This window comes from Ambystoma mexicanum, chromosome 3p (assembly GCF_040938575.1).
Source record: "Ambystoma mexicanum isolate Mex_15411 chromosome 3p, UKY_AmexF1_1, whole genome shotgun sequence".
Taxonomy (NCBI): domain Eukaryota; kingdom Metazoa; phylum Chordata; class Amphibia; order Caudata; family Ambystomatidae; genus Ambystoma; species Ambystoma mexicanum.
In genome coordinates this window covers 499,538,588-499,565,501 of record NC_090925.1, presented here as the reverse complement: position 1 = coordinate 499,565,501, position 26,914 = coordinate 499,538,588, and the positions used below count along the sequence as shown (strand labels likewise).

The window sequence follows — 26,914 nt, the reverse complement described above, 5'->3', positions numbered from 1 at the left end:
GGAGCACCTGAGGAGTTGACAAGGGGGGACATGCCCCCCCCCATGAAATGCATCTCAGTCTGGCCTTATGATAAGCTCTGCAAACCCTTATCTAACTTGGTGTCAGTCTTGCTTTGCTGGAACGTCAAGCTCTCCATCACGCGCCCTGAGGCCCATGGGCATGTGGCGCGTAATAAGAAAATAAATAAATAAAAATAAATAAATAAATAAATCACAACAGAACATGGCTGTTACCCACCCGGAGCATGACCCACCAACCTCGATACATCTGCAATAAAAACTGCTCAACTTCACCCACCCAAACACACATCACTACCACCAATAGAATACAGTTAAGTCCTATGAAATAATTCGGTTCAGCTGTTCTCATAATCTGTGTCCTGACTCCCTACTCCCCTGACAATCCGTCATGGCAATCATCCTCTCATCTGAAATCTTTGCGCTGCTATTAGGGACCTAGCCACTCCCTACCTTTGTGCAGGCAAAAAATGCACACACGCATTTTATAAATCCTTTCCTCACATCTCACATATCGGACTACGGTCCTCCTAAGGATGTTAATCTGCACAGCACTTAGAGGTCGTACCAATGACAGTTGGCACTATACAAATGCAATATAACATAACATAACATGGGACCCTAACCCCTCATCCCAGCGGTCCAAGCAGAAACATAGTACTGTGCACCTATTGGTACAGAGGTGCCAGCACGTAAATCCATTCCCCTTCCAAAATTGCCAATGCATTTCGGAAATACATTTCCTTCGTCAGGGCCAGTCTAAAGATAATGCATACAAGTTCACAAATGAAGAAAACAGTTCAAATCTGTGCAAAACAACGTATTAATGTCATACATCATCGTAATAAAGTTAAGAACATACCATTCAGTTGTAATTTCAGAAGTGGATGAGTAAAGTGAGAAAAAGGGGAAAAAAACAAAAAAATAATAAGACCCTGTTTAATGTAGGTATCCAATTATGAAACCAAATGGAGAAAACAATTTACCTTCTGCATGTTATTCTCTGTAACAAATGTTTGTGGACCTACTGATCACCCTAACGTGGAAGTTAAAGTACTTCCTTTGAACCGTGGAGCTGGTACATTCTACCACAGGTCATTTGAAATATATCATCAATTTCTCTGAAAATATTGTTTGACATCCCACTGGTTCCATCATAACTATGACATTCTGCATAAAGTGGTGTCTGTGTTTCATCTTGGCCCTCTGCTCTTTTGCCTTTGCTTGTCACTGAAGTATTGTTCCCAGCCAGTAGCACAGCCCCTGTAGCAGCTCGTCTTTATGGAGGTGGTTCTGAAATAAGATTTTCAGGGACAGTCCAACCTTGCTCAGATCGATGACAGTGGATACAAATATCCCTATATCCTTGACTGTTCTGTCCCCAACAGCAGCTCGTATGAATCCACAACCTGCTATTCTGCCAACTCCACTAGCTTGGAATTGATCTTCATTAAGAGTCCCTTTTATGTTCCGTATGATAGAGGTACTGATACCACCTACAATGTATAGTGCCCTTTGAGCCCTACCACTAACTATGTGGGGATTCATGCTTTCATCTGTGACTTTGGCTTCTTCTGCAATATTAAGGATTTTTAACAGAGGTCCTGCTGCACAAGTTTTGTCAAGTGGCCTAGGCTTTGTCTACCCCTTTTGCAATAGCGTTTCCATATCTGAAACACTTGTCTATGGGCGCGATATAAATAAAATATATCATATCTACAGAAGAAAATAGCCAGTTTGGCATCTACGAACAGAATGACTTGCTGTTTCCCAGTATTGGCTGGCTTTGGGCAATCCACTCTCATGTTCTTAAGAGAACTGTTATGTTTTCTCCATAAGTAGTGTTATGCAACGTTTGCCACTTGAAGCAGTGCAAACCATTCATATGAGTTAGAATGGGTGAGGTCAAAGGAGTAAACATGCGCTCCCCTACGTGGTATGCCCCATCAGGTGTACTGAGACCTGGCCCTTAACTCATATCTGGATCCATGGGAAAATTTGGTGGGATATCCAATAAGGAGAGAGTGTCCTCTACGGCCGTTAATGTTGGCAACGTCCACCACTCTATCCCCAGTGACAGGTTTAGAGCTACATTCAGTCTTGCTCTCTTAAGTGGATATTGTTTGTCCCCTATGTTTTGGGGCCACGTGATGAATTAAAGTCACCTTCCAAATTTGCGACCAGCAATGCTCAGTTTTGGGGCAAGTGGATATTCTCAAAAGGCTAAAAGGCCCAAAGATATAGCAGTGCTGCAAATAGTACCTCTTCTGTAACGTTCTCTAATTCTGAGGGCCGCTCCATGTCAACATGTTTACTCACATCATTAACTTGCCCTCTATCATCTTAGAATAATGCTTCTTTTACTATGGCATTATCCTGTATGCCCATATTAGGCTAACAGCATCAGATACAGAGTCTTTGATAAATAGCGACAGGCTACTAAACGATTTAGCCTCGCAATCCTACCCTCCACCTCCTTCTTTCTAGGCAACATATTGTACTAGGGTCATTGTCTTCCCTTTCTGTAACATACTGCAGCAGGATGAATCTTTTCTTAAGAAAGTTTCAGACTTGGGGTGTAGGGTCCTTTTTGTAATCACCACGCCTCTGTGTCAGATCCAGAACCCCTACTCATTATCTGGAATCAAAGTAACTGCCGGAGAGGACAAGATCAGCAGTCTGCTTCCCGTTTGGCTAATTATTTCACTGCAATCCACTCCGCTACTTCAGGAATGTGCACCCCACGCTTTTATATAGTACGGTATTTATTCAGGTCTTGCACAATAGTCCTGTGATCAGAAGGGTCTAACCATGCATACAGTTTTAGGCATCGAAATAGGGAATTTGGGGAGTAAGGTGAGTTCAGGTGCGAGTGGTGGCACAGTCCCATAGGTTATGACAGGCTGGGTTATGGGGGTGAGGATTTAACTGTGAATAATGGGATTTGAAAAGAGATATGAGGCCACATTTGGGCATGTGGGGCCGTATCTAGAATATGCTTGGAATACCTGGCATATGCAGCTATACCTGCTAGAAAGTGGCAGTACAAATGAGAGTGTGCATAGTGCATAATTGCAGTGGCTAAGCTCTTTTCTACTTGGCTACCTTTGTAAAGTGTTTCTGGTAGAAGCACTACTAGGGGCACTTTTACCCTTTTTATTATATAATACTAGCTGATATAACCGGCGTTTCCTGGGATTTGATTTTCTTGTAAGTACTATTTATTAGAAATACCTTAAGGTAGCTTTACACCTTCCGGAAAGACTCCATAAGAAAGGTGAAAAGAAAAATGCACTACAATTGTTCGATTATTTCTCATTTTAGAGGTGTTTTCTCATAAAGACTACACAACACAATTTATTGTTCTTCTTAAAAACTCATTCTGAAACTTAGAACTGTATGTGAGAACAACATGGAGATTTCTGAGCAGCATGGTAGGTGACATGATGCAGACGGTGCCAACAACTATGAACGTAAAGTTCAATATTACTAAAGTACATGTTCATTGTAAGGCTTGTTTATAAACAAAATATTTTGTTTCCCTTCCTGGTGAACACTGTTGTTTCAATTACTTTGGGCAGCAATGTTTTAACGCACAGCCTTGTGCCATTACACAGCCTAGGTGGGTCGAGATTGCGAAGCAGCATGATGTGTGACCCAACTTTCAGTCGAAGGTGATGTGGGGTCGAGCGAGTTGAGGAATTCTGTTGGATAATTTACGGCTTGGCTTGCATCTACAACTGTATCAATTGAGTTGTACTCAGTAACTGTGCCCAGAAGCATATCCTGAATCTGATCCTAGGGCCTGGACCTCAGATTTTGGTCCTCGTGCCGGGGCTGGTCTTTCTATGACCACATTGATGTTTTGCCGATTTCAGGCAACCGTCTCATGTGTGAAGTTGCTTAAATCCGGTGAAAGGGGTGGAGTGCCCAAATGTCGTGATCTAGTAATGTCTTAACAGGTAACTATGTAGAATTGTGTTCCGATTGGTGAAACAGTTTGAAATTGTATAAGGAACAATGACTTGGACTGAAATCCAGAAAACGGGGTGGGGTGCGAAATGTCATGTAGCCAGTAAAGTCTGGAGAGTCCTAACATGTAACTATGCAAAATTTGGTGCATATTGATGAAACAGTGTTGAAATGTATAAGGAACAATGCTTTGCCAAGCCACAAATCCACATATGTTGACTTTTGCTGTAATCCGGAGAAAGGGGTGTGGTATTCAAATGTCATGTAGCTAGTAATGTCAGGAGGGTCCTAAAAGGTAATTATGCAAAATGTGGTGCAGATCGGTGACACAGTGTGGAATTGTATAAGGAACAAAGCTTTGCCACAAATCCCACCACAAACAAATGTTCACTTATATAGATGTGTGTATATATATATATATATATATATATATATATATATATATATATATATATATATATATATATATATATATATAAACAAATGCAGACACCTGACGTAGAAATATGTCCAATAATGGCAGTACTTTGGGATCTGAAACTGGCTTATCTAGAATACCTGTTTTATATGAGGATGTCTCTAGGGTTTTTATAGCATATGATGACTCTACATGGTATTTATCAGGCATACGATTTTGGTAGCCAGCCATACTAAACTGTACATAGCATGGGCTTATGAGATGGTACTTGGCATATGATCAAGAATATGGGTTTAAGAGGATATGATGGAAATGCATGAGCATATTAGGCTACACGTGATATATATTGGCCGTACCTGGGCATGTGAGGCTGCAGCCAGCATGTGGCGACTCTACCTGGCAGTTGGAACTATATCTTAATAAAAGGCAGCAAAGGGGCATATGAGATGGGACACATACTGTAATGTCAGTACCTGGGAATAGCATGTGAGCCACGTGAGGCTGTCATTTTCATATGATGCTGTTGCTGAACATATGAGGCTGTAGCTAGGAGTTGGAGGTACACTGTGCAGATGGGGCTTTGTATTTTATAGAATGCTATGGTTGGTGGTACCGGGGCAAATTAGTCTTTTTCTAGGTAATGGGCCAATTCCTGAGTATGCAGGGCAGTTCCAGGCATTTGATATACTTAACTGAGTCCATACAAGTCCATACATCTGCAGACGATGTGGTAACTGGGTACACAAGGCAGTGGTTGGTTATGAGTCTGTGCTTGAACACATTAATCTATGTTTGAGGCTCCACTGGGTAGATGGGGATAGCCTGGTCATATGAGTCTGCAGCTAGACATGTATGTCTGTAACTCGGTATAGAAATGTAATAATCTGCATGGGACTCTGTTCTTGGGCATTTGGGTCTGATCCTTGGCAAATCACCATTTCACAGGCCAGACCCTTCCTGGTATCTGAGGCTAGCCTTGTATAATGTGACGGATGTATGTATAGACAGTACATTGTATTTTGGCACATGAGAATAAAGATACACCTTTGAGGCTGTAAATGTGCTCTAGTAAGCAGTTTGATATACGTGGCTTCACTTTGCAGGTTAACATTTACCTGGCATATAATTGCTGTGTCCCTGCCCTGTTATAAACTAGGCGGGTGGGCGCATGGATTAACGTGGCTGCACCTGTTGAATGTCATACCAGCACCATTGTTCATACACTAAATAGTACTTTATCTGACTTTATTAAATTAATGTTATACTTACTTTATTTTTTGTATTCAGTAGTGCTATTTCTTATGATGTCACGAGGAGCCAGGGTTATGAGAAATCATTGCCTCATTTCCTGTGATGTCAGTGTCAAATGTCATGTTCCATCACACTCAACTAAGCAGAATGAGAATGTATTTATTTATTTATTGTGCATTTGTAAGGTGATTATACAACAAGTAAATTGTTTCCCATGTAAACACGTAGTCAGAGTTCATGCACAGTTTTGATTTTAGAGTCCTAACTGTGGCATGTATTGTTAAAGTTATGTTTTCTGTCTTTTGATTTCCTCTTTATAGGTCAGAAATGAAAGCTCTGAACTTCTAGATGAGGACATCCCCGCTATCATAGCCAAGGTGGCAGAAATGAACAAAGTGTACACCAAAGTTGACAAATTGGAGGTTTGTTGCACCTAATTCTGACTACCATTTAATAACAAATAACATTTTCCATTAAATAAATAGGAACTGAAAACTGCGAGAGGCCATTTCAGGGGTCAGGAGGGGAAGAAGAAGATTTGTGAAGGGCCAAAGAATAAGAGATAGCAAACGCCGAAGGAGGAGATGGATTTATCATGAAAATACACTAATGTGATTTAAAAATCATTAGGCATACATTTGCATTTCTTCATTATGCAAAACATTTCCACTGATTAAAATAAATAACCAATAAGAATAGAACAAAATGCTCTTGATGATCATAATAAAATTCAATAAAAAATGCAAGATAACGCAACATCTTATTGGGAAGTATAGACTAAACATACGGGTCAGTCTATTTCGCCCACCATAAAAGTATTTCTTTTTTTTTTTTTTTATTTGCATCAATTAGTTTCCAGAAAAAACTTTATATGCACAGTACAAAAAACTTAAAGAGAAAAAGAGAAGAAACAAAAATAAATCAACTCTATAGGGAGGAAGATAAAGGCAAAAAATACCAACCAAGAACTTTTTTTTTTTTTTTAGAGAAGTTGGCACAGTGCCTCAGTTCACGAAAAGTAGGTTCCTAAAGTCCAGAGGGAACTAAGTGTCCAAAATTAAGAAAATCTCTCTCACAAAGTTCAACAGTGCCAAAGTCAAAGATACTTTTCCTCCCCATTTTAGAATAGACCACCTCTCATGAGGGAGTTTAAATTTAAGATTCTCAAAATGTTTTCCCAGCCATTTTTCTCTCGTGACTGACCGTGGAACACAACTCATTACCAAGTGCTGTAGAGTTTCAACCTCCAGACCACAACAGCGACATGACAAAATCCGGTCTTCCTTTTTTTTGGTCCTTCTTCCTATCACTTCCCTTGTGGGAAGGAGGTTCAAACGGAATCTCAGGAAGTGTTGCCTTTCTCAGTGTGAAGGGAATTTGTCAAGATATGGAAGCACTGTGCCTCTACTATAGTGTTCGTCCAGACCCAGGGATAGGGACGTGAATGCACGGAGCTTATCCTGGGTAACAATCCAATCCCAGTCAAGGAGTTTGTTCTTCACCCTAGTCGGGTTTTGCATTAGCCTATTTACATTTTGGGTGATGTTATCCAGAATACCTTTGCAAGTTTTCTGCCATGTATTTAGGACTGGGATCTGTCTGCTAGACAGTGCTTCATTTATGGCCAAGAAACCACTTCTTTCCGGGGGATCCAGGCATTTGCTGTAGAGTGTTAGTGATTTCCAGACCATGGCAATGTAAAGAGAGGTTTGCCCCAGTTCTTTCCTCACACATTCAATGGGAAGAGATGATGGAAGTCTCAGGACCCTTTTCCAGAATAGACCTTCCAGCAAGCGCCAAACCTCCGGGGAAAGAAAGAAATTAGCCTCAGCAGCGTAGGTCAAGACGGGTGATACTTTTAGTTTATAAAAGTCAATGAGTGGTCAAAGTGAGAAGGAACAATAGCGTTGGTTGATTAGAAGTGCTTGTGATGCCAAATTCTTGACTTTACTTCTTAACCTAGCGACGCCCGGTCCATCTTGAGTACTGTCATTTAAGGTGATACCGAGGTAGACCATTGACGGGACCTCTGGGAGTTTTTCCCCCGTTAAGTATCACCTAAGTTTCTTGACATTGTTTGATGTTCCTAGGGCCAGAATTTTCGATTTTTTTGGGTTGATTCTGAGGCCATTCTCCTGAACATACAATTCCAGTGATTTTAACTGTCGCTGTAGACCTATCACAGTCTGATCTAGCAAAATAAGATCATCAGTGAACAGCAACCTGCCCACCGAAGTCCTTGTAATCTTCGGTGGGAAACTTCTTATTGCTCCAAAAGCTTCATGCATGTCAGATATGAATAAACAGAATACAGCAGGTGCCAAACGACACCCCTGTTTCAACCCATTATGAGAGATGACATTATTAGAAAGGGTTCCTTTTCTATCCAATCTAATTCTGAGGGTTGTTCCACTGTGAAGTGCCTCCAAGGTTTTTCTCAGATTGTTTGGGCAGCCCCATTTTCTCAGTTTGTTCCACAAGAGGCTTTGGTCGACCGAGTCGAATGCATGTTCAAGGTCTATGGACGCAATGTAGATGGTTTTGTATTTTATTTCCTTGACCATACATTTTAGTGTCTTGATAATTAAGACATTCAAGGACGTTCCGATGCCCTTGCGGAACCCCGACTGCTAAGGATCTTGATGGTGTGACAGCCGACTCCAGTCATTCAGGTGTCTCAGGACTATTGCAGCAAATATTCTTCCCATGACGTCCAAGAGGGCGATAGGTCTGTAGTTCCCATGAACCGACCTATCGCCCCTCTTGAAAATGGGCACAATTATTGACCTGGTCCAAGAGTGAGGTATCCTTTTGAATCTCTTCACAGTGTTGAACAGGTTTGTCATGAATTGGGCCGATTTCTTTGGATCTCTCTTAAGAATGTCATTTGTGAGGCCATCATGCCCAGCGGCCCTAGAAGAATTTGAGTTATTGATACGGTCCACAATGTCCTGTTTTTCAAATTTGAGATCCCAAGGTTCATCCGAGGATAGATGTTCCCCATGGAATAAAGTTTCTGGAAGTGATCCTCCCAGGCCATGGTTGATATTGGATTGACAATTTTTGAGTCAGCAGGAATGCAGATGTCATTGATTAATTTCCAAATGCCATAGATGTTTTTGCTGGTGACTAATTTTAACATCTTCTCACTATCTTGTTGCAGTAGCTGGTATTTGTGTTGAGTGAGCCAGTTCCTGTAACTATTTCTAGGTTGTTTGTACAGTGCTAAATCACCTGGCATATTAGATTTTTTAAATCGCCTCCTGGCCCTCAGAACAACCTTTTTTGGCTGCTATTTGTACATCATAAGCATGCCTGTAGGTTGAATAACCACCCTTTTCTGGCTCCTTCGTAAGAAATACCTTCAGTACGTCGGTATATTCAATGAGGTTAGCACTTTGGTCATGCTCATCTGGTTTTACCTCGTTAGGGAGTACAGTACTAAACCCATGTCTTTTCTCTTAATTCGGAGTCTATTTCCACCCGGGACCAATTCGAAGTGGTGGTCCGGTAGGTGTTGGGCTGGTTTAATGAGATATCTATCCCAGTCCTCACTTACAAGTTCCAAAATGTTGTGGTCGCTCTGGGCCGTTTGAACCACTGTCAAGGATTGTAGTTTCCCCATCAGTCCTTGTGTTGCAAAGATATAGTCCTACGTACTAACTTGGTTAGCACGTTTCCAAGTTGTTGCAGCCGGTTTGTCACCCCACAGACTACCATTTATCATGAGGATGTTTCTACTTGAGAGATCTTTTTCGAAGTCCACTCCTCTTATGTTTTTCGTGGAGAACAAAGGCAAAAACTCAATTTTGCTCCCCTTTTTGTCAAAGCATTCCATGTTGAGATCCCCACAAAGGAGGACATCCAAATTGGGGCACAGGATCCTTGCATCGGTGATAGCTTTTAGGAGCACTTCCTTAAAGGTATCCTCTTGCCTTTCAGTGGGGCTCCAGTAGACATTGCAAATGAGCAACTTCCATTCCAGTAAAGCGGCCTGGGCCTTAGTAGATGATTGAACTGTTGTTAGTTGAATCCATGGGTTTTGATTTATAGATGAGAGCACCCTTAGGCCACATGAACGCTTAATGCCCAATAGGAGACCTGAACTGGGTCTCCCTTTAAGGCCCTTTATAGCTGGATTTATGTATTGTTCGAACCCATCTAGGAGTGGAAGGTCATGCAACCATGTTTCCTGAAGGCAGAATAAATCGTATTTTGATAGATCCACGGCTTGATTTCCAAACAAATGGGAGAACCCCCTTGTGTTCCAGCTCATACCTTTTTTCCCTTTTGGTGAAATAATTTGTTGGGCACTAGGGGGTTCCGGCTGGCATTATGATTTTACTGCTAAGAATCCCGCCAGCCAACTCCAATCCTCAGGGCTGCCTGCAGAATTCTCTTCAGGTTTTTTCAAGAAAGTGCGTGTGCCCCCTCTGACGTCGATCTGTATGTCGTCCTGGGCCCTTATGGCAACAGGCACTTCAAGACCCTGGTCGTGTCCTGGTGAGAACTTTTGAGATCTTCCTACAAAGTGTTTCCTGTCCTTGATGCCTTCAGACTGGGTACACTTGACCTCCTCCATCTCCTTAAGTGAGAAACCACGAAGATTAAGTTTGGAGCCGGGTTTTGTGAGTAGACATCTAGTTTTCCATTTCCCCAAGTGGAGGACAACACTGTCATGGCGCTGTTCATTGCGGAATTCGATCAGATCGATGTCCTTTGATTTTAGTTGGGCAAGGGAATCGACGGAGTGGAGGAGTCTCATGACATTTGCCCGATTCAAGATAAGGTTGTCTTTGTATCCCAGTGTTCTCTCCAGTAGTAGTCTGAAAAGTCCCTTGGCTGCCTTTGTCTCGGACCCTTTGTCTTCGTTTTGGATTTTAGTCCCAGTTCTTGTCTCAATGTCGCATTTATCTACCCAAGACACTGATCTTCTAGGGCCATTTTGCAGAACATTTTGAGTTCTGTTATTTTTTTCATTTTCTATGGTCTTTAATGCCAATGAGTTTCTCTTGCTTTCCTGAGTTCTAAAGTCCAAGGTTCTAGTAGTATGAATGGGCACCCTGTCCTGTACCGAAGAGTGTGCCAGGATTTCCCTCGGAGTGTGAACTCTAGACTTCCACATGATTTTCTTCTTTGTTAAGTCAGCGCCCAGTACATTCGAGTTTACCAATGGGGAGTTGGTAATTGCAGCAGAATGGTCCCCACAGTCTTTAGACTTTTGGTTGACCCCTTTAGGCTTTTGGTCGACACCTTTGGGCTTGATATTTTCTGGCAGGTCCTCATCCTCCGCACAGCTTTCAAGTGCTGATGAAGCGGACCCCACTTCCTCCACCCAGGAGTCGTCTGTTTCTGTATAGACGGATAAGTCCATAAGGGAGTTTTCCACACTTTCGCTGGCCCTCTCGTTGTCTGAGTAGTCGTCAATCCCTTCTGATAGCCCCTTTGTTGATTTTGTTGACACTTCACCTGATTTCTTTGAACATCTCTCAAAGATTAGCGGTTTGTCTGGTAAGACTAGATTTCTGGGTAAAGTAAATCTTGTAGTAACTCTGGCGCGAGTTGGACCTTTCCGCTGGTTCATATTGGCACGACCTGTCTGTTTTTTCAGCATGGTGTTGGCTTTTCCATAGTTCCTGTCTCCATTTTTGTTTACTACTAGTCTTTCACCATCCTGTGGGGTTAAGCCTGTCTTTGGTTTTCTAAACAGTTCATATATTTTAACATTTTTATTCAAAACACACCCTCCTAGTGGCTTAACTGGAGCAGGAGGCAGAATACTGGTCACCGTAATGGCTGTAGAACTTTCATCTTTAGAAGAGCTGCCCCCCAACATCTCTATGGGGGCAACTACCCAGGGACGTTGGTTGTTACTTGTTGATTTATCCGTTAGGTTTAGAGGAGTAAGAACTTCCTCTAAGCCCTTACCAGGGGGAGTATTCCTAGGAATAGATGTCTTTACAGGGCTCACCGAGCCTGGAAGGGCGCCCCCCACTCCCACTGTTAGTGAGCTCAGCCTCTCAGAACTTCTTTTTTCTTTTTCCTTTATGATCGGCTCAATGATACTCTTTAAAATTTGAGCTATCTGGTCAGCATTTCTGTCCAAGTTGGACTGGAGCGCAGAAACAAACCCTTCTACGAAAATTATCTTGGAGTATAACATAGAGATTGTAGTTGTGTTGTCCCGGAGCTACTCGTTTTGTGACTCTATTAGTTTCATAAAAGGAGCCATTACAAGCGCAAATGCTGTAATCATTTCCGAGTCAATTTGAGGGTCCTTTTTTGGGGGTTCCTCCACCTGGGTAGTGGCCGAAACCATCAGGAGATCTTCATCCGTAGGTGAAGGTTGTCTTCTGAATCGTTTACCGGGGAATGGAGCCTGCTGCGGGAAGACCCCTTTGTGAAACCTAGGGGAGTGGCCCCTAATTCGATTGTTGTCTGGTTGTATGTGATACCCCCCTTTTGGTGCGTTAGTTCACCGTTTTTCCCCAGTGCTTTAAGTGGTGACCGTTGGTAGTCCGTTAGACAAGAAGTCAGCTGAGGCAAGGTAGAATCGGTGGCATCAGGTCGGTAATTATCCTTTTTGGACTGATTCTCCTTGTGTGCATCTAGGTGAGTTAGACCAGTTGTGGATGTAATGCCAAAGGGTTTCCAGCCCTGATTTAGCCTTTGGTTGTGAGACTGAGAGTCTTTAATACGATTGTCTACGCCAAAGACAAAAAGGACAGTGTCATATGGATTGCTTGTCTTTGTTACGGCAGTCAGATCATCTTTAGCCGAATTTGACTCCTTCTGGAGTGAGAAGGGGTAGCTCTGTGGAGGCGTTCTTTGGGGGGCCTCCCAGGATGATTCCAATAGGGGCTCCTTCACCGTTGTTTCCTTGCCAGAGCCCGTAACTGCCTTGCCTGCCACTCCAGTGGGAGGCATGATGTTATCGATTACCATGGGGAGCACAAGGGGGAGCAGAGAATTGACCCCCCGTTGCACGGGGCTCGCCCCTTCCACCCTCCCCTCGGTCGTTCCTTCTTTGGGTTGCAGGATGTTGTCATGTGACGTGGTTGTGCGAGTAATGGCCACTTCGGGGGTAAAGTTCACAAGCTATCCTGTCCGTTTGCTCTTGCAAAACTGGACTGTCGTCCATTTTGAATGTTCCGGTAGAGACTGTTGAGGACTGTGGGACCTAGAAGGGTAAATACCTCCCTAGCTGACTCCTATCACCTGAGTCTTAGTAAATTTAAACAGGCAGTGGGGCCTCGGCCAGATGGTGACCCACAACAAGATTAATAAACGTGATGAACAGTTGAGACCTTAATGTGTTTTGGAGTTTTACCTTCTGGCCTCCGTGCCGTAGACTGCCTGAGACTGCACTTTGCCGCTCTTCGCGTCGCTTCACGAAGGATTCTGGGTTATGTTCAGTAGAGTCTCGGTGGGGAGGCAGAGAGCCCGCTCAAACGCTGACTCCCTTAAAACAGCAGGGTGCCTTTTTTGCTGTTATGAGTGGGTCCCCGGCACGCTGCAGTTTCCAGTGAGCAAGTAGTTTCCAAGCATGCAGGGTTTTGAAAAAGGATAGCAATCGTTAAAAAAACAATAAGTCCAGCACAAAACACACGGGGGACTGCCTGAGACTGCCCTTTGCCGCACTTCTCTAGGCATCATAAAGCATGATTTCTGAATTGGAGTAACAATACAAAAACCAGAATCTCGGCTAAATTGGGACCTATATAATCTAATATATACAAACATCCAAGTTAGTAGACAAGCGCTATCTATGCAGTTAGCTACAACATAGACTAATGCTTCCTTATCTGCCATACTACACAGATTCAATATATCCCTAGAACATCGTTTATTGTACTCAATAAGATTGGGTCGAGATGAATTGCACGAGTTAATGTGGAATGTTGATTGTGTAATGCATGAATAGTATGCTGGTGGGGTTGAGGATCCAGTAGTGTCAGTTGTTGAGAAACTTGCTGGATTTTCTGGTGGGTGTCTACTTGGTCCTATGTACGCACCTTTCAGTACTTCTTGCCAAGAAGATTAGCAAATTTTACATATTTTTATAATATTCCTGCCCATAGTCTGCTTCATGCCTGCAAACTAATATCAGTACTGAAGTGTGTAGTGTAAAGAGGAGAGCACTGAAGACAGACCCTCAAGGAAAATGTACTTGGTTGGGTAGCAGAGGAAGTGCCATTATTCCAAGAGTTGAAGAAAGAGTGGTAGGACAGGTAACAGGGGGTCCAGTCAAAGACAGTGCATTGGAACCCAGTGCAGAAAACAGTCCAAGGTGACACAGAGAGTGATCCAAGAGTGTATGCATAGGAGAGTCTTTAGAGTGGTCAGTGGTAATGAGTTAGACTAGTGGTACCAGTGGGTGCCGCTTCTGTCAAATGAATTCTGCAGAATCTGGATTGGGGTTTGCATAGCCTGTTACATCTCATGCTGCAGTTTTGTTAAATTCCACATTTTCAAGAATGCTAGAGTAGTGTGGGGAAAGAGAAACCGGCCTAAGGCTTTTGATTCTCATCCTCAGTAAATATTTCCTTTCAGAATGGGTTACAAAGTAGCTATTTTGAAGCCGGTTGAGAAGATCACAAACACAAACAAAACGTTCAGAAGAGGAGAAAAAGAAGAACATTTTTTAAGTTTTATAGCCTTAGTTGTATTTGTGTATGTGGTGCAACCAGTTCAAAATGGGTGCAGTATGGGTTTGGCATGAATACTCCACACCAGGTAAGCACCATAGAGTAATGGTGTAGCATAGTAACTGGTTTATTGTCAATATCCAAAGTAGGTTACCTAGAGAAGAGCTGCCACACTCATTCATTCAGGCTCAACACATCCACTCTAGCCAACTACCGCTAAGAAGCTAGAATCAGAACCATCATGGCACTCTGAGGATGGAAGAGAAATACAAGCAATTAGAGCTAGGGGGTCCTCTTTTTTAGGGGGCTGTGTGGCTGAGGACCAAATACAGGCATATGCAGAAAGAAATGCCACTGAACAGCTACCCACCTGTTCAGTGGCATACTCTGAGGATGGAAGGCATGAGCATGTGAGACTTGCACAAATATAATTCAACACATCCTCTTCCTTATCACGTGTTAGAAACAGTAACACAGGAGCTATGTACACAATATTATTATTTATTTTATTATTATTATTATTATTATTATTATTATTATTATTATTATTATTATTATTATTTATGTGGAGTAGCCTTGAAGGAAGAATGAGGTGTGTGGATGGGATTCATACCTGCACTAGTTGAGTATTATCTTGCTTAGGGCCACCCCCCTTATCTTGATCCACACTCTGACATCTTTTTGCCTCGCAGCATTTCCAATGTCCTCCTTGGCTCGCATAGGCATGTAAAACATACAAACCTCTTCACATGTCTGGGGAGCTTGTGTCATGATCACTGCTTCCAAGGAGCCAGGACCAGCCCAACGTCCTTGGAAGCAGGCCCCTAACCCTAATCCTAGGCACCAGCCGGTCCCCACGGGGACCTTTTGGACCTTGTCCTGGCGCCGGTGGCACCAGGCTCATCAGAATCATCGGTCCCGGCACTGGAAGCGCCGGGCTCATAATATGTGTGCAGATGTTTGGGTGGATTTACCTGCAGCAGACCATGCTGCTTACTTACCAGCCACTTAGAAGTCCTCTGTGAACAGGAACTACTTTCTTACCTGGGTGGGGCAGCTCCATTCCCTGGATTCAGCATGGGGAAAGCTTCTAGAACTGGAACTCTTTTCTTACCTAGGCGGGGCCGTGGAGGAAGACGCCTCATCACTCCAAGGCTATTTAAACCACACCCGATAGAAGAAACGTGCTTCGCGTTATTCTGCATCTGCAGCAGAACGCTCACCGAGTCTGTTCCAGCCTTTCTTCTTTCGATCCTGAATCTGCAAGAATCATACTCACCATTCCTGTATCCAGTCGACAGCAGCACCTGCAGAGACAGGAAACAGCAGGTTAGCAAGGCAGTCTTATCTCGCAGTGCTTACTCACCTGATCCATCAGCTGCGGTCATTTCGGCACGCTGTATTTTCGCCTGTGAAGACAAAAGCATTGTCATTACTTACCGGCACTCCGTGAACTCTGGAATTCTTCACGCTGCATCGCCGCCTGCCGAGATAAAAGCATTGTATTTACTTACGGGCATTCCGCGGTCTCCGGCGCTGCAAACAAACTTCTGAAAGACAAAAGAAGAGACATTAGACAGGTATTTACTTACGCTCATCGCACTCTTCACAATAGAACGCCTGCAAATACTCCGGTGCCTCTTCAACACGAACTACGCTGCAAGGGAAAAAACAGCTAGAGCGCTTGCATTTACTCACGCATTTCCAGGCGCTTTATTTCATCTTCCTCAAGAGTCCTGCAAGCAAAAGGGGAGAAAAGCATCATACGAAGTCCTGCCTTGCACCTAAAGACTCTAAAGACTATAAAGACTAAAAAGGTGTCTGGAAACTCACCGCTCGTGCTATTAACGACGGTAACGGTCCTCTGAGTCCAAGAGGCCTATGTTTCACCAGTGAAGGAACTGGCAACAGCGCCCTGCATCAGACGCAGATGGAGAGTCCAGCATTCACCTATCTAAGGTGAGCACGTTGACCAGGGGGCTCTACGGAGAAGCTGGGGAGAGAGAGGAAGAGAGGCATTACACAACCCAGACCATTAACCCCTATATTCTTTCACCTGCAGAAACCTCACCCTACGAGTTCGTCACACAGTGCGAAGAGGTTCGACCCCAGAAGCCCATCGAGTCCTGCACATCACCTTTCGAGTCACAGACACCTTCCTGCCACGACCTGCGCCTCCGTGGGAATCAGGTGAGCGTTACAGCTTGATCTTGAGCAAGCTTCTAGGCTCAACTCAAATCGTCTTCTAAAAACTATGCCTGGCTCATACCACATTTTTTTTACTCCCTTTATCCTCCACTCTGCCACCTAATTAAAGATTATCAACATCCCCCTCTTTTATCTCGACCTTCTTCTGAGAAACATTTTTGTGTTGTCTTCCTCCTTTTGAGCACCTAAAAGTGAGAAAACCATATATTTGAGAGTGGAACCAAGCAATATTGGAACATACGTTTCATCCGCTCCACCGCCATGCTTACCTGCTTCCTAATCATCCTACACACCTGTTGGTACTGTAATAAAACAACTCTGTGATTTGTTGAGTGATGCCATGGTTACGTAAAAACTCTTCCATTTCTTTGGAGACTTATTGCATCCCATTTTCTCTAAGGATCTCCTCTGGAAACTCCTTGTAGCAATAGATGCTTCCTGGAAACTTGGTGACCAGATTAGTCTTAATGTCAGTGACCACTGACTCCTTGGGCTACCTTGAGTACAGGTCCGTCAGGTCCACTATGTATGAATTCCAGGCTCCCCTAAAATACAATAGACACAGCATGTCCAGGGCCATTTTCTCTGATGGTAGAATGGACAACATTGGACATACCTTTGATACCAGCACGTTTCTGCACAGTTCTTCAACATACTTTTAAACTTCACCTGCTTAGCACGTGATCAAACATACTATCTGATGAGCCCCCTTGTCATGGACATTTTCAAAAGTCTTTTGTGAACAATTCTGAGAATACTATCATGCAGTCTTATTGGTGGTAACAGTCTGACACTTATAGTGGATAGTGATCTCAAACACTGTTGTGAAACCAACGTGCGCGCACACGCATTCCCATTCAAAGAATGCATCGACCATCTTAAGGTCAGGCGGACATCCAGGACATCACTGGCAATAGATACAGTCAGCCATTACATAGTAAGGCAGGAAAAAAAACAACGACCACCACCTTGAGGTCAGACAACCACTGGACACATCAAGCATGCATTGTTTAGGCAATTACGGTCAGGAACAGTTTGAGAATCTACCTCTGCTCTCTGATAAAGAATCAGAAAATCTCACTGAATATGAAAAATGTATCAAGCGGCTTGACAAGCACTCTAACAAATCCGTGAGCATTATACTTGAGAGGCACCACTTTGGGAAAAGGAAACAAGAGCATGAAGAGACACTTGAACACTATATTACAGCTCTCAGAGGTCTAGCTTCCTCATGCGAATTCGGCGCTACGCTCAACGAGAGGTTACGGTTGTATTATAAATAGACATTAGAATATGGAATGGTAATATGTCAATAGTTGGAATGTAGAATGTGAAAGGAAGGATTGGAATATTAGGATGTCAGTTATGGAGATATGATTAAAGGAGATGGTTCATGTTCATAAGGCTCTGGTTACTGGTGGTAATTACTCCTAATAACACAAAACAATTGGCAACGAAAAAACGCGTACGTGGCATGAAAAGAAGGAAATTGAAGGTATCGTGCAAAGAATGCCAAGACGAAATGAAAATGTCTGGATGAATGTTAAGGCGCGCTAAACGAAGAAAATATACAAACGAGAAACCACAATTGGTATATTGATACATTTACATTGAAAAGAAAAGCGTGCACATAGTCAATGAAACTGTGTTTAATTTTGAAATATTAAGAAAGTATGCACCTACCAGAGTGCTCGAGGAAAACAGAGCGCGAGTGGCTGAGACTTATGGATGATGAATGAGCGAGGGCAAACAAACGAAACACTAGGAGAAGGCACCCTAAAAGCGTAAAATACGTGCTGACGAAGTGTTTCATGAATAATTATTAGAGTAAAGTTCCTCTGCAATGTCGATTACGTGCCGCCATTTTCAAGATAAATGTTGTCATGCCTACCAAGGAAAGTAAAGCACGCCGCGTAATCAAGTATCGTGCACAGATGTAACAAAGAAATTAATTAATCTATCTCCCAGAGCCAGCGTATAAATAAAGGCACAGTGCACAGCAAGATCACAAATTCAGATACAGTTTACATGAATGTTAAAGAAAAAGAAATAAAAATAGGAGCAACTGTTTGTGAAGCATTATCTAACACTGTGTCAACATACAATCATCAGCTATTATACAGTGTTCATGTGGGCCGAAAAGTGCAAGAATAGCTGTGAGTTAATAAAGAAAGAGCTTATTGATGGCCGTCAGTTGATTTATTATAACCCAGATTGGGAAACAGAAGTTACGGTGGATGCAAGCCCTGTAGGATTGGGGGCAATACTAGCACAGGTTGAACCAAAAAACCCGGAAAGGCATGTCATAATGTATGCTAGTCGAGCTTTGAATAAAATTGAGCAGAGATACTTACAGGTGGAAAAAGAAAGCTTAGCTGCTGTGTGGGCCTGTGAGAAATTTCATCACTTCATAGTAGGAAGACCTTTTGTACTTATTACGGATCATCATGCTTTGATATCTCTGTTTGGAAATCCAAGAGTAAAAATGCCTCCACGAATTGAAAAGTAGGGAATACGCCTACAGGAATACAATTACAGTATCGTACACAAACCAGGTAAAGAGGCAAACCCAGCTGATTACTTATCTCGACATCCGACAGCAGAGAATGAAGATAAAATTCAAGTAGAGGCGGAAAATTATGTGTCATATTTGTCTGCTAACACCTTACCACCAACAATATCAAAGGCAATGTTTGCTGAAAGGAGCAAAGGTGATCCGACAATTCAAGCAGCAATACTGTTGACAATGACTAGTCAGTGGAAAAAGATATCAACAAAACAAGAATTCAATAAGGAAGAAGATATAAAGGAATTACAGAGGATGTCGAAGATCAGTGGAGAATTAGCATCAACAAATGATGGCATGCTGTTGAGGGGAAACAGACTGGTGGCACCTAAAAGTTTAAGGAAAATACTAGTGATGCTGGCACATGAAGGTCATAGAGGAATAACGAACACAAAGAAAATGTTGAGAAATCATGTGTGGTTCCCATGGATGGATGCAATGGTTGAAGACTTTGTGAAGAAATGTTTTGCGTGTCAAGTAACTGCACCTGATAGCAGTGCTTGTCCACTTCAGTGTTCCCTTGCCTGAAGCACCTTGGAGTAGAATATCTATGGATTTCTATGGACCGTTGAAAGAAGGGGGATATTTATTGGTGATATTAGATGAATATTCACGATTTCCATTGGTGAAACATGTAGCTTCAATGGCTTTCCATCATGTGGTGGGAGTTCTAGATGAAGTTTTCAGTGAGTGGGGGATTCCCAAAACAGTCAAAACAGATAATGGTCCTCCTTTTCAAGGACATCAATTTGAAAGATTTGCAGCATACTTAGGATTTAAACATCAGAAGATTACACCGCTGTGGCCACAAGCTAATGGCATGGTTGGGAAGTTCAGACGTCTATAGTGGACAATATGGCAATGACTCAAGGAGTATCACAAATGCTCAGGAATTATCAAAATACTCCAAATGAAATAACGGGGTGCTCCCCGTCTGAGCTAATGATTTGGTATAAACCTCAAACTCTTATCCTACAGCTAAATAATTATACTCTGGAAGAAGATGATGAAATAAGGAAACGGGATGAAGTGAAGAGAAAAAAGGTCAAGGAATGGACTGATAATAAAAGAAGGGCTAAAAATAACAACATTGAAGTGGGAAAAAAAGGTGCTAGTTCGGCAAAGATTATGTTCTAAGCTGGATTCGAGATATTAGTCGGTGATTTAGAAAGTAAAGAAAGCAAAGGGTTCTATGATCACTGCAGTCGATGAGGACAATTATGAGATCACACGAAATATATTGTTTTTCAGGAGGTTATTTCAAGAGGACCAGGTTGATGATGAGTCAGACACAGCAAGATGTGGTAATGGTGAAATGAATGACAGTTTGACGTGGGATGAATTTTCTGTGAACTCAGGAGATCTTCAGGGTAGTGATGAAATGACTGAATGTGCAGGAGTTGGTCATGATCATGGTGGGTTGAGTTCTGTGAATGGAGGTTTAGCAGGTAGTGGCGAAGAAACTGAACCCGGTGGTGGAGATCTGGAATCTGATGTTCGAATTGCAATGGGGAGGATTCGTCCTTACCTAATAGTGCGTAAGCCAGATAGGCTTATTGAGCAAATGTAGGTGTTTAGTCAAGTCAACAAACTGTAAGTACAGAATAAACAATATTACATGTGTATCTGATGAAACTAAGAAATAAAAAATGACTATATATATGTATTAATGGTAAATTAAATGTTAAGTAAGGGGGGTGTTGTATTGTAAATAGACATTAGAAAATGGAATGGTAATATGTCAATAGTTGGAATGTGGAAGGAAGGATTGGAATATTAGGATGTCAGTTATAGTTATGGAGATATGATTAAAGGAGATGGTTCATGTTCATAAGGCTCTGGTTACTGGTGATTACTCCTAATAACACAAAAAAGTTACGAGATTAATTCATGCTAGAATGCAGAGATGGGAAAGTAAGAGAACCCTTATGGTTGAAAACCAATCCTTCTATAGATGAAGTCATCAAGGTTGCCAAGGAAGTAGAACACACCAACAAATGTGTGAGAGAATTAAAAAAAACGAGCTGAAACAGAAATAAAGAAGGAAAAAGCAGCACCTCAAGCCATGGAAGTCTTAGCTGTACAAGAAGGAACCACAGTCAGAAGGAAACAAGGGACTCGAAAGTAGAACACGATTAATAAGGAAATAGGGAAGTTCAAGGAAAGAAAGGATGAAAATGAAAGAAGAAGGTGCTTTTGTTGCGACAGTCTATACCATTTAGTTAGCAGTAACAAATGTCCTGGTATTAAGGCAATGTGCAAGAGGTGCAGCAAAAAGGGTCATTTTTCTAACTGCTGCAAGACAAAGGCTGAAAATATTGACTGCTTTGTGAAGAGTTGGAAGAATGCACATGTGCTGTTGACAATGAAATAGATAATGTGGAAGATGAAGATGCAAATGTGGAGAAACCAATGCCAACCATAGTGATCAGTGGTACAAAAATGGAGATGGTTATTGACTCTGGAGCAAAGTATACTTTATTGCCAAGAGTGATCTTTGAAGCAAAAATGGGAAAAAGAATTCTACTTAATAAGGTGGATATAAACCAGTAGCTTATGGAGGCAAACGTATTAACTTGGAAGGTTGGTTCTGATAGGCCATGGGAAAGATATATGTTTCCAGCAAAGACACACACCACCTTCTTAGTTAGTCACACCAGAAGAGACTCAAACTGGATCCAAACACGGAAGAAGCGGTCTATGCTGTAGATTATGATAAATGTCCAGAGTTGATTACACAGCACACTGTATTTTGAGAGGAACTAGGAAATTTGAAGGGCTTTATACACAAAATGTGCATGAAATCTGATGCCATCCCAGTGGTGCAAAAATTGAGACCAGTACCACTGGCTATCAGAACTGCTGTAAAAGATTAACTTGATCAAATGGAGAGACAAGGTGTAACAGACAGAGTTGAGTCCGCCACGTGGGTTTCACCCTTAGTAATGGTACATAAACCAAATGGGAAACTTAGATTGTGCATAGGTTTAAGGTGTGTGAATCATTGTGCAATTCCATACAGGCATCCTTTGCCTAATATAAGAGAAATGCTGGGCACAATTAATGGTGCACGTGTGATGATTACTTTAGATTTAAAGTCTGCGTACCATCAATTTGTATTACACCCACACTCTAGGAATATAACAGCTTTCATTACTCCTGAAGGATTGTTTCAATGTAAGCGCATGCCTTTCGGTCTTGGATTGGCTGCGGCTGTGTTTCAACGTATCATGTACCAATTGTTTCACCACATGGAAGGGGTATTATGTTTCCAAGATGACGTATAGGTGTATGGGAGGACACTTGAAGAACATAATTCCAGGCGCAAGAAAGTACTAGACATTTTTAAAGATGCTGGTTTAACACTCAGTAAAGATAAATGTACATTTCATAAATCTAGCATACAATATTTAGGGCTTGAAATATCTGAACAAGGGATTAGACCAAAGAAGACCTTGTAAATACCATTCTAAAATGTCCCTGTCCCGATAATAAGAGTATCTTTTTTATGGAATGGCTGAGTTCGATGCTATATTTATCCCTGAGTAGACAATAAGACTGTCCACATGAGAAAACTTGTGAAGAAAGGGATGAGATTCCAGTGGGATAGTGAATGTGAGAGTGAATTTGAAGAAATCAAGTTAGCCTTCAGCAGTGCACCCACTTTGAAAAGGTTTGATCCCAATAAGAGAGTATTCTTACAACAGATGCGAGTAATCATGGTTTGGAGCAGTATTGTCTCAGAAAAATGAAGGGAAAGAATGTCCCATTGCCTTTGCATCCAGAGTTTTAAGGGAGGCAGAACAATATTATTCCATGATTGAAAAAGAGTTACTAGCCATTAAGTGGGCGATTGACAAGTTTCGTCCATTTCTTTGGGGTATGAAAATTGTAGTCAGATAGGATCAGAACCCCTTAAAAGAGATATTGATGACTAAAGGTTTGGATAAAGTATCTTCGAGAATATGCAAGTGGGTTGCGGGTTTACAAGAGTATGACTGGGAGATAGAATATGTACTTGGTGTGAGAAACAAAGCTGCTGATTCTTTATCAAGGTTAACAAATGTGATTGAGAGTGAAGAAGATAATAGCAATGAGGAAGATCACATTTTAAGTATTAATCAAGATATTGTATCGGAGAAAGACTGGGAGGAAGCTATGTTGGTGGACGAAATACTTGCGGCATCAAAGGAAGTGAGATCAGAAAAGGAACTATGCCTGATGCCATTAGGCATGTATTTGATGAGTTACTCATAAATAAAGTTATGATCTTAAGGGGGGACAAAGTGTTTCCACCCACTAGTGTGAGCAAGAATATCCTAGAAATTGCACATGAGGGCCATCAAGGCACGAACAAAACTAAGCAGCTAATTAGGCAAGATTGTTGGTGGCCAGGAATGGATTTGCAGGTAGAGAGATTGATCCGAGATTGTCACATTTGTGAAGATTCCGCAAAGAGTTGTACCACAAGAGTAGAACCAATAACAGTAATGTCTATTCAATCTGAACCCTGGGAACGAGTGGGACTAGACATTGTGGGACCTGTAAGGAGTCAAGGGACGTTAAGATTTTGTATTTTATTGATAGACATGTTATCTAGATGGGTAGAATGGGTTCAGAATGTCTGCTCTAAAGATATAATTAAGTTCTTTCAAGAAAGCTTTAGGAGAGAGGGTTCTCCTACAACCATTGTGACAGAACAGACAATGGGGTACAACTTGTGTTTGAAGAAATTGAAGCTTTTCTCAAGAGAAATGGTATAGACCACAAAACCAGTTCGATTTATAACCCTGAGACCAACAGAATTGTTGAGAGATTCAATAGGGTCATTAAGAATATCATCAAATGTGCCATTTCAGAAAACGTGGATTGGAATAAAGCATCAGAAGACACAGTAGTGGTACATAGGCTTACGCCCCATGCCACAACAGGGGTGTCTCCCTTTGAAATGTTTAGGGGAAGGAAACCCAATACTAGGGTGTGCCCAATTTGGTTGGGTAAAGCATGTCCAAAAGAGATTGATTTTGATGCTGTCAAGGAAAATATTACTAAGAGACAGATATGTAACATGGTCCGCTTTGACATTAGGAAGACAGCAAAGAAATATATAGTCGAGGAAGGTGATTGGGTGCGGATAAAGTTTCCCCACACCAGAACAGAAAAGAATGTTGAGTGGTCTGAGCCCATGAAGGTTGTGCAGAAGTTTTACAGAGCAGTTAAGATTTCAGATGCTAGAGTGTGGAATGTAAACAGAGTTTTCAAGTTTCTGAATAACAAATGCAGTGACATCACACAAAGAAGCACCAAAAAGGAGGAAAGGGGTGATAGGAATGAAGGGAAGTCACTGTGTAGTGCATGTGAAACGTGTGCGTACTAAACCTACGTACTTGAAAGATTATGTAAATTAAGGTTGTAAACGTTATATGCTTATTACTATCACATTGTTCTTCTACATTGATGTTAAAATAGAAATGTGATATGTGATATGTGAAACATTATTCCTAAATTTCCTGTTATTGATATTATAATCTCATTTTCTTTTAACTATATCATTAGGAGAACAATTAAGTTATTATCACAGTGTAAATAATTGTTGATCTTTGCACTTATTACAAGTGTTGTTTCATTCCTTTTGTTGTTAAATTACTTTAATGTTGTAGAGCAAAAAAAGGGAGATGTGTAGCTTTCCTTGCCCTGCAGGCAACATTCCATGCCGAGCCTGGTATGGAGTGTGGCATGTAGAGCATGGAATACTAAAGGAAAGATGCACTGGAAGAAAACTTTTAGAGATTAGAAGATGTTATGTTAAGGAGCCGGTGGCCCTGGACATGCCTCGTGAGTATGTCCAGGGCCATTTTCTCCAATGGTAGATTGGACAACAACATTGGGCATACCTTTGTGACCAGAACTTTGCTGCATTCCTGACACTCTACACAGTTCTTCAACATACTTTTAAACATCACCTGCTTGGCACATGACCAAACGTACTATCTGATAAGCCCCCTTGTCATGGACATTTTCAAAAGTATTTTGTGAACAATTCTGATAATACTATCATGCAGTCTTATTGGTGGTAACAGTCTGACACTTCAATAGAACCTTCAATCCTCCATCCCACCTACAGCACATCCATCACTCCCTTAAAAGCTTTAATCCTTTATCCATTTCTCAGCCTCACCACCCACTCTGCATGCTTTGAGCAATGGTAGATAGGATCACCCCAACTACATCCTTACGAGTTTTCATTGCCCTCACACCCTGACACCGGAAACACCTTGGTCACCCTACCCTGCACTTTTGCATCATCCCCTCTTTCTTGTTAATCTGCCGTCATAGCTTTCCTTGATAGCACATGCACTACTATGATACTCTTCCCTGACACATGTTCACCCTTGAAATACAAAGAATGCATTACTGCTCACCCAATGCACAATGTGACTCGAGATTCCACCAATTCTTTCTCAGAGAAAACTGACAGCAGTGGCTTTGGCTGTGGTGCATGGTGAAACTCAAACTCCACACGTACGTCTTGAATTTGTTTACAGCCCCGAAAAAGCTTAACACCATTTTTCAATGACCGAGTATCTCACCTCAGAACCTTGCAGTGTCTGAGAGGCGTAGGAATAGATATTGTGTTCCCTTTCTGAAACAACATGAATATAGTGGTGTGCCCAACTTCATTAACTTCTGTGTAAATGATCTTCTCACACTTCTCGTCACAACTCGTCAAAACTGGTTCATTGGCCAACTCACTAGTGGCCTAATGAAATTCACACTCCATTTCAAATGGCATCTGCCTAAACCTATACAAGTCCACTGTCCACAATGCCATACAGTCCATAGAAGCAGGATGTAGTTTCACTTGACTTTATGCACATTTCAGGTCTATTGGGGAGAATAGTTGGCTTGGCCTACAGAGCTCACCACCTCTGAAATGATTGCAAGCAGCACTTTAAATGGAAAAATGAAGTGCTGGTACTCACCAGTCTAGGCTTTAAGCAGGCCAAGGCACAGACCCAGTAAGGTCCAAAAACTGCTCTTGTGCCAGGACCCAGCCGGGTCTCTGACCCAGTTCTATGACTTTTACCGTGTCTCCCTGCGTAGTCACATACTTTATATGTGTGTCTTGCTCTTTTTGTCTCACCTTCTAATTGTATCACTTTCTATTCGTCTTTCTCCCCTCTTACACAGCTCCAATCATATTTATCCCCTATTACACTCTATATAAAACACTTCTTTTCTGAGCTTGGGCCCTGTGACCCTGGCACAATAAAACATTACAATCAGGGATTCTAATCATAAAATCAGTATAATATTGTACTTTTAAGTAATTCGCTTGAAATGTTATTCTGTCAGACTAATGCAGTCACCTCTCAAAGACATCCATCAATCACAGACTGAGTTTGCCCTGTTTTGGCAACAATATTGTACAGTAGAAAAGTTGGCAGGATTTGAAGGAAAGGAGGGCCAGAAAGACAACTAATACTATATGAATAACTATACTAGGGTTCTTAAAGAGAAAGGTCAACAAAAAACTCACAATCCCTATTGAAACCTGCTAAGGGACACAGAGTGGCAGCATAAATGAAACAAGGAACTGATAGGTGTACAACTTTGCTTAAACCCGATCATCCTAATGAGCTGCTTTGCACACTTTTAGACATGTAACTTGGCTTCAAACCGGATCGTCCTAATGAGCTGATCTGCAGACCTTTAGATGTGTAACCTGGCTTCAAACCGGATCATCCGAAAGTAGATCTGAAGATTTTACTGAGGGCAACATACCACATCTACTTCTTTGTTGGAAGGGGGTCATTTTCTGCCCTCTGCTAA

At 41.9% G+C, this 26,914-nt stretch overlaps 1 protein-coding gene across 3 annotated transcripts in view; it reads left to right on the top strand.

Moving 5' to 3' along the window:
* Positions 1-26,914, top strand: part of BCAS4 (breast carcinoma amplified sequence 4) — a 963,459-nt gene that overhangs the window by 402,307 nt on the left and 534,238 nt on the right. For 2 of the 3 annotated variants that reach the window (XM_069651165.1, XM_069651166.1), the window contains exon 3: positions 5,980-6,081. The exons of the other annotated variant lie outside the window; for it this stretch is intronic. In XM_069651165.1, coding sequence (XP_069507266.1) covers positions 5,980-6,081 — 102 coding nt within the window. The remainder of the gene's footprint in view (positions 1-5,979; positions 6,082-26,914) is intronic. 3 annotated transcript variants of the gene reach the window in all.